The 12,598-nt window shown below is 31.6% G+C and overlaps 1 protein-coding gene across 1 annotated transcript in view; it reads right to left on the reverse strand.

Moving 5' to 3' along the window:
- LOC134714190 (zwei Ig domain protein zig-8-like) overlaps nucleotides 1-12,598 on the reverse strand; it is an 80,439-nt gene that overhangs the window by 46,021 nt on the left and 21,820 nt on the right. The window contains exon 2 of the mRNA XM_063575430.1: nucleotides 3,097-4,069. Coding sequence (XP_063431500.1) covers nucleotides 3,097-3,193 — 97 coding nt within the window. The 5' untranslated portion in view covers nucleotides 3,194-4,069. The remainder of the gene's footprint in view (nucleotides 1-3,096; nucleotides 4,070-12,598) is intronic.

A 12,598-nucleotide genomic window follows, 5' to 3' on the forward strand; every position in this document is an offset into this window, starting at 1 on the left:
TGGTATGATTTTCTTGCTAAATGCGTGTACTTTTACGGTCTGTTTGTCTAGTTAGACTTATGTTAAATTAAAATTACATTCAAATGAACACATAGTTTTAATGTGAGACTATAAGTTTATGATAGGGAAAATATCATTGTTGAACTACATTTTAGAGAGATACAAAGTCATGTAGGCAAGTCGTTGTAACTAATGACAACTACACAGGGGTTGGTCTAAAAAGCCATCTCACAAAGATTAATTGATTCAACGATCAGTCCTTAATGCTAGCGGCAAAGATTTCATGCATAGGAAAGGGTCAGACAATTAACCTGTAAAATGCCACATACGGACCTCCATACAGCTTTTGCGTGACGTTTTCATGTGCATAAAAGCGTAGAACTGAAACTTTACAGGGCAACGGTGTTAAATTCACTATTTCGATCAGACGACCCTGCAAATAGCCTAATAAAAAACAAATCTTCCGGAGTTCGTATTTAACAGAAAGTTTTAAAGTTGGTCTATTTCTTACGTTGACTTACACCTAGAAATCGATAAAGATTTTAGCTCGATTGATAACTTAATTATACGACAAAAGAGATTACCTCAACTTTCAATTATGAACTTTTTTTTGAAATTGCAACATTTGAGCAACAGAGAGTAAAATAATTTTAATGTATCCCAGTATTGATAGGATAATGAAGGAGCTTGTGTAATCCTTGATAGACAGTTTCCGCTGACGAGAAACCTACTGAACAATGGTAACGTAATAGATGTCGCTTCAAAACGGGCACCGTTTTGACATTGTTGCACTTTATGAAATACATTTGCTGCAGATGACAACAGAAATACTTCATTTACAAAATAAAACACAATCATATTGCTATTTTTGCATTTAATTCTTTGTCACCGAATTCAACTTAATTTGCAAATACGTCATGAACAACGAATGACATAGTTACCCATTTTTGTGCTCTGCTTGGCCTCCATTATTGTGGGGTGGGTTCGTATAAAAAAAATCTGTGTTGTATTTAATATTATTTTATATGTTTAAATATCTGCGTTGTTTCTTTTGTAACAGACATTTTGTATTCTTTTCCCCTGAAACATTTCCTTTCTTTTCAAAGTATCATGATGATTGATATTTCTCCTTATAAAAAAGACATGTGGTATGATTGGTAATGAGACAACTCTCCATAACAAAACAAAGACATTTTTGAGTCCGTACAATCTTATATTAGAATAACACAAAGATTTAAAACAATCAATTAACATTCTAAATTTCTACTTTACAACCTTTCACTCCAGTCCAGTTGTTTCATTATAATTCCTTATTATATTGTATTTTTTTTTTTTAATTTTTGTATTACATGCATTACTACTACGTTTTGTTTTGTTTAGCCATTATCTAATGTTCTTTGTGTTTATATTTATATTGGGAGAGGACGTCTCTAATGTCGTTATAACTTGTGTCCAATCCCTTTTGCTACTTTTGCAAATAAAATATGTTTAAACTAACTCTCCATAAGATACCAAAATAACATGTAGAAATTAACAATTATATGTCACCGTACAGCCTTCAACAATAAGCAAAGCCCATACTGCATAGTCAGCTATAAAAGTCCCCAAAATGAGAATGTACAACAATTCAAACGAGAAAACTAACCCTCATTTATGTATAAAAAAATTAAAATACAAATATGTAACACATAAACAAACTATTTTTCATAAAAGTTTTGAGTCATTTATAATTTACTATTAGGGGTGTATATCTTAAATAAATCAACACAGTCAAGGAAATTCAGAGTAAGAAATATTGTATACAGTGCTACATGTATGTATGGTTGTTATAATTTATTGTAATACTGATATATTATGTAAATGTGGTTTTTTTTCTAATGAAATTTTAATTGTGTTTTCAATACTGTGTTGTCTTATAATAAATGTGCTGGTTTATTGTCAGGTACCAAGGATGTGGGTATCTGTGTCTATTAAAATCAGGTACCAAGGATGTCGGTATCTGTGTTTATTAAAGTCAGGTACCAATGATGTGGGTATCTGTGTTTATTAAAATCAGGTACCAAGGATGTGGGTATCTGTGTTTATTAAAGCCAGGTACCAAGGATGTGGGTATCTGTGTTTATTAAAGTCAGGTACCAAGGATGTGGGTATCTGTGTTTATTAAAGTCCGGTATCAAGGATGTGGGTATCTGTGTTTATTAAAGTCAGGTACCAAGGATGTGGGTATCTGTGTTTATTAAAGTCAGGTACCAAGGATGTGGGTATCTGTGTTTATTAAAGTCAGGTACCAAGGATGTGGGTATCTGTGTCTATTAAAGTCAGGTACCAAGGATGTGGGTATCTCCGTTTATTAAAATCAGGTACCAAGGATGTGGGTATCTGTGTTTTTTCAAGTCAGGTACCAAGGATGTGGGTATCTGTGTTTATTCAAGTACTAGTAATTTGAATTTACATATTCACTGTCATTATTGATATTTTTCGTAACTTGTTTTGAGTAAGATTGCAACAAGCCTCGCTCTACAGCAAGAAACGGTGCACTTTCAACGAATGTGTATACTGAAATGTAGATGGCCAGTTTTTGTGACCTTGAGTAGTTTGGTTGATGTACCATTCACGCTACATGTAATACTATACATTATGAATACACGAATAGTGGTCATGAAATAAGACCATTAATTTTGGATCCAGATATTTCGCACAAATTACTCACATTACATTTACAACGTTAGGCCGGAAACTAGCACGTGTTTAGCTTTTTACTTATTTATTTTATGTGTGTTTTTTGGTATATTAAAGAAAAAACACCCCATAATAGTATTACACGGAGAAATTGTTTAGAAGATCTTAGAAGTTTTCGTGTTAATGTGTGTAGCAGCGCAATAGTAAATGATGCTAACATTTTTATAACCAGTAGTTTAGGCATAAAAATAGCGAACGCAGCCATTAAGTGGTGCTTAATCAGGTTTACAATTTAACTGTCAAAGAAAAACAAGTTTAATTTTTAATGCCATAATTACTCTTATGTGTGGTTAATCTCTATGATGTGTGAAGATAATTACCAGACTATGTGATGTGGATAATATACAAATTACTTACCACAGCAAAATAAAAGTTGAATCAATAACGCATCATAGAACGACCTCAAAATTATCCAAAGTCCAACGTCATTAAATCTACACTTCATCCTTGTCATGATTGTTCAGAAAACTTTTTAATATTAATCTTCAGGCACAATGTAATTTTCATTTCACATAAATTCCAGAAGAGATGAAAAATTCACAATACTTGTGAAAATATTATTTGCAGATCATAAGACGTGACCTTACTTTAGCATTACTCTGAATGGACGCATGCTTATGTCACAAAAAGTAATACCTTCACATATCATCGGTGCTAATTAGATCTGTTCTTATGTAAATAATTAGAAACACATTTATATCTATTGAAAACGGTTGTTATATATTACTACAATCTTACAGAATAAACAGACCATTTTTTCAGCACTGTTAAAGCCGCTACTGTAACTGTTTATAGTATTTTTCTTCAGCTTTTTCAAACTTGACAGCAATACAAACGCTTTGATTATTTTTTACAAAATTACTACCAATACATGATAGGCAATCGAAACTCCAGACTTAATTTTCTTCTTTTGTCTATAATTCACTTCTATGTTGGCGTTTACAATATTAATAAGCACATAAATCGCTTCTTCTCTTCCTAGAGCAGAAAAATCATCAAATATATCGCTTTCTACTTAATTCTCTTTTCGATTTACCTTTTCTGTAGAAAAAAAATCTGACATTTACTGCGGGCGCATATATTTCAAATTCTTCCAGAATCTAAAATAACATCAATATGACTGTTTGTTTTACAAATAGAAACAATCCATTAAGTGGTCAACAGACAATCTAATATAATTGCGTTATTGTCAGTACTCCAAAGTTTGTCTAGAGACACGTCCTGACTCCAAATCCTTTACGAAGTTGCGATGAATATTAAACGAAGCTTTCTCCAATGATCTTCACAGAGCGATCGAGTTGGTGTAACTTGTTTAAAGTTATGAGTAAGTCTGAAAAGAGTAATAAAAAAACCTGTTAAGTGAGTCCTGAGGTTTACAATTGATTAATCCATAGACAAGTACCTATCATATCGGAATAAAGATAAAAGCCTCAATCAATAATAATTCCATTGGAGTATATCTATGAAATGTTGACACTGGAAATCCTTGATTGGCTTTTTATGATATATTTAGCAAGGGTGAATAAACATCAATTGAAAATAACATCAAATTGGACATACATAAATATTCCCATATTTACCGATTTTTGTTCGAATACTTAGGATTGCTATAATGACACTGCATGATTATGAATATACTTTTCCAAAGTGCTAAATATCTGTTCTATAAAGACATCAAATCCATCTCCATCATTCTGAATGTCTATATTCGCATAGAACATGGAAGTTTTTATAGTTGAACTCGTACAAGCATTTGAATTTTAAATAATGGACAAAGTTGTAACATGGCAAGAAAAAAGATCGATTTCAAGTTTTCAATGAATTGCCTTTGTTAAAATGAAATCTCCCGGTCATACGAATCTAATAGTCTTTAACATAATTTGTAATTCTTAAGGTAAAAAGTTAATGTTGTATGGGAAGTCAAGTACCAATGAAAACAAACAATGTACATCGTTTTTGATTGAAATTATATATTGCCGCCACATTTCGCCAACTATATTTACCGCGTTTATACAAGACAAATAAACTCACCAAAGAGATCTATAGTACTTCATACGAAATATATATTTTATATTGCGTATATGACATTTCCATCAAAATATATCTATATAGAGATTGCTCACATTCTTAACTTTCGATAATGAAATACAGTAGAAATAGATCTAAAAGTCCTAGCTAATATGACCATACACTGTTTGGTGATAAAGTTAAGTGCTTCTCAGCCGAAAACAACATTGATGTAAATATAATCATAAATAAGGATGTGGAATAACAATAGCATGATAAATACTCGTTCGGGAGAAAGAACTGTCATATTTGACTGGAATAGAATATAATAGTTCGTCAAAATGCATGTTGGTTGCCAAAATAAATTGATACGTCATTTCATACAAGTCAGATTATACTGCATGGTGACGGATATTTGCTATCCCGGAAAAATCTACTGACTTTTGTATTCATTGTTTTCATCGTATGAATTTTCAATTTTAACTATCTTTTGTGCAGTATAACACTACATGTATCATATGGCATTTTAATCATGCTCCATTAATGGGCATTATTTTTTCTGGTCTGTGTGTACGTTCGTTAGTTCGTCTGTTCGTCGTACCGTTCGTCCGTCCGTTCGTTCTTTCGTCGGCACGCTTCAGATTAAAGATTTTAGTTAAAGTTTTTGGTCGATGTAGTTTTTGATGAAGTTTAAATTTAAGTCCAATCAGTACGCATGTTCCCTATGATGTAACTTTTCTAATTTTAATGCCAAATAAGAGTTTTGATCCCAATTTCAGAGTTCACTGGACATATAAAATAATAGTGCGGATGGGACATCCGTGTACTATGGACACATTCTTGTTTCAATTAACATCAGTATCAACTTGAAACACCAATATCATTGCTAGAGCTCTGATTGAAAAATCGTATTGGTTGGATTGGTACGGTGTGGTAATATTTAAAAACAGCCATATGGTATTCTTGTATCATATATATTTGTTTTACTACTGACCTTTTGTGTGGTAATAAAATACTTATTATGTGACCTTAATTGAATTTTTATTAAAAAAAAATATATGTTATATTCACCGAGGTCAACGGCCAAAAGTCAACGAACTAATATATTAACAGAAACAAAAGACACTAGTAGTAATAATTGTGTTAGTTAGTTATTTAGACAAAACAATTGTATATCAAAGATTTTACCATATAATACATGTAAAAGGAAACGTTTCAAAAATTCAAATTATATTTATAAACTACAAAAAATAACAATATGGAATATTCATTTTAACTTGTTTGATATGAGCACAACTGGCGAGTCTTTCGTAGACAAAAACGCAAGTCTAGCAAACAAAATTTTGAGCCTGGTATTCAACTTAGATTTTGATTTGTACATGTATATCCGCACCTACTGGTTCCATCGTCACAGACCACTCAGTCAAGGAAGCTATATGTTTCGATGTCGAGTGATTTCTGACTTCGTCCACTTCACCTAGCGTTGTCGCACATTATACATGTATGATTTAGGTAGCATGTAGATTAAATACCTTACAGACCAGATACATTTTTAATGTCTATCAATGTGGTCGAAAACTTGTATCCTTCATTCAGTCAGATTAGTAACCATGTCTATGCACACAACTTCACATACACATATACAGTGTCCAGTTCATGCAAAAGTTTCAGAATGTACAAATTCAATATGAAAAATACCGTCCCCTATTGACCAATCTATTCGACATACTTTGTTTTCTTATTCGTAATTATGTCACTATACATATTACACATGTACATATCCTTTGTTTGAACTTTCAGCATAACAATATCATAACTGCCTTTAACGTATGCGTGTTCATATTGCTCCCAAAACAGAAATTAAATTCAATCTTCAAAGACATCAATGACATCACCTCCTGCCTACTATCCTGTACTATAAACAAGTTTTTCAACTGGGTATATACAAATCATTCAGGCACGTTTGTACCAGAACACCTCTATTTGAAAATAGCCATTATGTTATTGTATTGCCTTATAACGAATGAAATAATGCTTCTTTTGAATGGAAAACGTTTTCTGCAGTTTTTCTCAGCAAAAAAAAAACCAACAGCTCTCTTGATATTTGATCAAACATTTTCATCAGATAAAACAAGTAATGCTTTATAAGAACATCTGTGTTTTCTGTTTATCGAATGCAGTGATATCAGAATAGTGTAATTCAATATATTGAATTATGTCATCATAGGTTTCGTGCATGTTTCTGTTATAAATTAGAGTTCAATATTGATACCTATTTCGGTAAAGACTCGATAAAGCATATGAAACATTACCATTTACGCGGTAACCACTTGTTTCTTGGAGGTTACCGTTTCCCTTTTACAGAAAGTTATGCCTTCTATCAATAAAATTAAAGTTATTACATATTTAAAATTGTTTTGATTCTTTTTTGTTATTTTGGATTATATTGGTGAACGCTTGCTGTTTAAGTTTGGTAATGACTAGTATGAGTGGCCGTTCATGTCATTTGCGCGATTATATACGCGTATATAATTTTCAACGCGTATATATACGCGTATATTGTGGTTTTCAACGCGTATATTGTGGTTTTCAACGCGTATATTATCGTTGTATACGCGTATAAAAATTATTGTTAAAATAAACACGTTTATACTTTATTCCAATTTATTTATCATATACGCGTTAATATACGCGTTATTTGCATAAATATACGCGTTAATATACGCGTTAATATACGTTAATATATATACGCGTTGAAAATTATATACGCGTATATAATCGCGCAAATGACATAAACGGCCACTCATAGACTAGCAACCTAATTTTTGTATGAATTCTTAAGAAAGCAAAACCGGGAATCACATTAAGAAAGAGCTGGCAATTGTATTTCAGAATAAAAAGAAATATGAGAGCAATACAGCGACATTGTTTGAAAAGCAAGAACATTTACATGTCTTTAGATATATAGGAGGGCATGGGAATTCAAGGGAGAAAGTAGAACACACACGACGTGTTTCAGTGGAACAAAAATAACACGTATAGCATCTTTCAACACGAAAAAGATATATTTCATGTACAGCCTATCATGCCCACCAGATTGAAATATCAATAATAGATTCCAAAAACCTTTTCCTTGCTCAGACCTTGTAAATTATAAGCAACGTAATAGACGGTAAGAAGATTAAGATAAATAAGTAATGCCATGTGCTGTTGCATAGACATCGCTTTCTCGTCAAATTATTGCATATATTAATACGATGTACAATACATAATGTGGTTAAGTTTTCTAGAGCCGTTTCTTTATTGTAGTCAATGATTTTTTTCTTGCAAAATTGTAAAAATGTTTAACGATACCAATTTGACAACATGAGCTGTGCATTTTTGAAAATTAATCAATCTTCTGTGAAGCTCGAGGCAAAAGTGAACATCCAAACTTAAGTTATTTTATTTTTTATTATACAGACGTAAGAAGATGTGGTACAAATGTACGAGTGCTAATGAGACAACATCCAAGTCACAATTTGTAAAAGTAAACCATTTACATTACATGTAGCATATATAAAAATGTGAAATACAGAACACAATTTTTGTTGTTATTAACAGCCTTATTCCTGTATATGCACATCTGAATAACATATACCATAATAACTAGACCTTTTAAGACATGTACAGCTGTTTAATCACATTAGACTATTTTGCAAATGCAAGAGTACAAAAGTGTAACGAATGTAACACAATTGGTTAAATTTCAAAACAGTGGAGGATCTTATATAACTCTTCGTCGTAATCAGAAAGCTTTAAATTGTTTTTTGATTGTTGCTGGCATGACACCCAGTGGCAATTATTTCTTGTTTATATAGAACCAGAAACGGATAACAAGTAATACAATGCCGTGAATACAATATGTACTTACTGTAAGAGGGTCAACAGGGATAACGGACATGTACAGGAAATGTAAACAATTTTTTCAATGCCAGATATATAGGAGCAGCAAGTCACCTTCAGACGCCTCTAATATACTTGTTGCAATAATAACTTGCATGTTGTGACTGTATCTTGCCACGAGTCATTGGGTTCTACTCTCCATTTTGACTTGATGCAGTTTAAAATCATAATTTACTGACAAGTCCTTAAATCCGGTATCTCTCTTTTTATTAAATATGGTTTAATAAAAAACATGTAGAAAAAAAAAAAAATCATACGGTAAAGTATGCGCTCTCTTAGATAAATCCTCGTGAACATGTTGAAGTGATTATTTCACGGACACCACGACATCAAATATTCTAGTAACTGTTTTGATTGGTAGTAGTTCTATCTAGACACTTATGGTTTTATGGCCTCAAAGTTTTTGTATTGCCTGTTCAAACATATTGTCACGAGCGTACTTGTTAGTGGTTATTTAAAACACGTTTTGCACGTACATTAATATTTTTTTCAAACTATCATGAGTGGTTGCCAAGAAATTATCATTGTTTGATATCTGCTACTTGTTCTGTATTATGATTTAAGTTGTAATTCAAAGTTAAAAGATTGTGAGTAAGACTTTATGCAAAGAGCATATAGTGGCAAAAGCTATTATCATAGATTATAAAAAACCAGGCTACGTCGTTTAATAATATTTTTTTAACTTTAAAATGGATTTTGACGACAGGAATAAAAAAGCAATAGACGTCATATTATGATTGTTAATTAGATAAATACAAAACAGAACAGAAAAGATAGCCTAAGGATATCAGGTATCCATTTATGACACAAAATCAGTCAATGCACAGCAAAAAACACAAAAAGCAAAGGAACGGCGCTTGTATTGCGATTCTATGTCTCAAAGTCACAATGAGGTCTTCAACACTGAGCATATAAAAAGCTCTCGACTCACTGCACGTTTAAGACGGCCTCTAGAACCTTTTTGGGCGGAAACATTTTCAAACTAACTATCACGGCACAACTGCGAAGAACAAAGTCACGGAGCGATATCAGTATAACAAATTTGGCGACGAAATTAAATATGAACTGTCATAAATTAAATGTAGTCCAACAAATGTCTTTTATGTATTCAACTTGCCAAAGCATACGCAACTGAAAAATGAAATAAATAAATATGTCTATCAAAATAAGTTACTTGTATATAGCTGAAATAGCAGTTCTGAATATTTTTCTGTCCCGTTATAAGTACATGTATTCTACATTTAGTTTTAATTATGATACCAAGTTGACGACAAATAATTATATATGTAATCTTTTCAAATAACATTCGCGCGGTAACTGATACCGGTAATTTGTTCAAGGAATTATAGAAAGCATTGTAAAAGAAAATAAGGTCTTTTTATATACGACATAAGCCATTATGTTCAAGGAGAAAAACTTAAAATAATTAACCTATAAACTAAATTTAATTCCCATTTTCATTTTATACGTTGTAAAATATCAATCCATTGAAGAAGCTTTAAATTAATTAATCAATTCGAGGCTCGTTACAGATTGTGTTTTACAGCCGATGTCGCAGAAAATGATCCATTAACTAACAAGTCGAGGTATTAGAAGAAGATAAAGTATTGATAAGTCATCTAATGCAATAAAATCTCTCCTGTCATTCTTCTATTTATTGACACGGTTCTTAGCATAGAAACATCCATACACCTCAATATTGAATTTCTTTGTCATTTACAATGCTCGTTATCGCTAAATACAATATGTCTTTTGTTGTTTAGTGTTTTCTGTGTGAAATGTAATAGGATGCTGTATGACAGATAGAAGAGATGATATATATGTAATAGTTGCCAACTAATATTAAGTCGTTTGAATTGAAATCGGATGCAATCGAAATTAAATCAATTTTAATAATGACTAAATGTTTAAATAAAGAATTCCTTAAACCTGAAGATACTGTATGTGTTACCTAAAATCTTTTCTGCACAAAAAGAGGTCAGAATCAATTCAATTCAATTCAAATGTAACAAGCATAAAAGTCAGCAATGTCATTCGAGTCAACACAACATAGTTTTATTTTCTCCAAATATCTAGATTAAAGTTGCCAGTACATGTCAAAATATGTTCTACGATTTGAAAAAAGAAAAACAATAATTTCTGAACAACAACGCCATAAACAAAGCAACAATATTATAACTGTTAGTAGAACAGTCTCAAAGAACATTGTAATGATAATGTCAAAGAAACATCTAATAGACTCAATTATTAAAGTCATAAATACCTTTCATTTTATTGATTTCTATTTTTAACATGATCTTGAACAACCATGTGATACAATTTTCATGTGTTTTCCCCATTTTATTTCAAAAATGTCCTAGTAATTCATGTGGTTTAAAATAAACCTGAGACCCCGTATTAATTTAAGTAGAAGCTGCAGTACTTTAAATCAAGTTGACCATACATTCTAATAGCGACGAAACACGTAGTTGTTCAATGTGTAACATGCAGTAAAACACAGATGCATAATTAATTGAATTGCAATTGAATTCGGTCTGTCTTGATTACCATCGAAACTATTATATGCAGGAACTCATAACCATCAAATATTTATACGTATCTCTCACCTTATGTTAAAGGATTTCGAAGCGCTGCGTCGTATAGGGAAAACGGTAGTATTTATTCTGCCATAGGCGACAATACTAACATTTTCTAAATTTACCAGTTTTTATAATAAAAACTTGAATAAAACAGTTATGTGTGGTGTTTGTACTTTATTACTGTATTCTAAAAATTGAAGCCAAATAGTATCATGACCAATTTCCAACGGAGCTGGTTTATGTTATCCATGCCCACCGTCATTTTGCACCAAATTTATGAAATTTTGGAAGCCTTTTCAAATAATTCTCTAGAAAATATTTCAATAGGTTTTAAAATTTATATATTGTAAATATACAAACTGCAGTTATTCATAGATAAATAAAAAATATATTGTACCCTTACATCCAATCACAGCGCTCATAAGTTGACTTCCTTCACCTGTCTTGGGTACACAAAAGGCCAACCTAATGCTGGGAAAATGTAATACTACCGTTTTCCCTATACTGTGACACAAAGCTATAAAGAATTTTTATGACACCATCAATGCAATACTAGGTTATTGTGGAAACCTTGACTATAATTAGTACTTGTATATCCCCATTACTTAAAGAAACATGGATAATTTTATGTCCCCACCCCTACATGCTGATTTACCTCTTTCTCTACTTCTTTCAGATAAGGCTTAACGAACAACCTGTTTCCAACTATATCTTATCTTATTTGAGAATAATAATAAACATTTCCATTTAAACAAATAAAAATGACAATTTCATTCAATTTGTATACATTTTATCCAAAATTTACAACATAAGCACAAATTCAAGATTTGTCATACTAATCTGCATTCCATGCTTTAGTATATGCCATATTGTGGTTAAAAATTTCAGAGCTGGTTATAAAATCCATTATTCTATCTTGAGATTATAAAAACAAGGATATTAGACACTTAAAACATTAAATCTGCAAAATACTCAGCTGTAAAGTTGCCTTTGTTGCCTGTATTAATCTATGAAAAAGCTGAATTATGTCCCTTGGGAGTATTAAATTCCAACAAAAGTCCTTTCAAACAGTACAAAATGACAAATTGTATATGCCTGATATAATAAAAGATAGAAACTACAAAATGAAGCACTATTGAAATATTTGCTGCATGAATTGCCAACAATGTGAGCAATTCTTTACACAGGAGAGAATAAATTCTATCTAAATTTAGCCTCCAGTGGGCCTCTTTTTTTCTTAGATGAACAATTCAAACAGTGAAAATGCTTCTAGTATGACCAAATACTGTCTTACTATATAAAAAGTACAAACTTAACCAGACAATATC

Source organism: Mytilus trossulus, chromosome 4, assembly GCF_036588685.1.
Source record: "Mytilus trossulus isolate FHL-02 chromosome 4, PNRI_Mtr1.1.1.hap1, whole genome shotgun sequence".
Lineage (NCBI taxonomy): Eukaryota > Metazoa > Mollusca > Bivalvia > Mytilida > Mytilidae > Mytilus > Mytilus trossulus.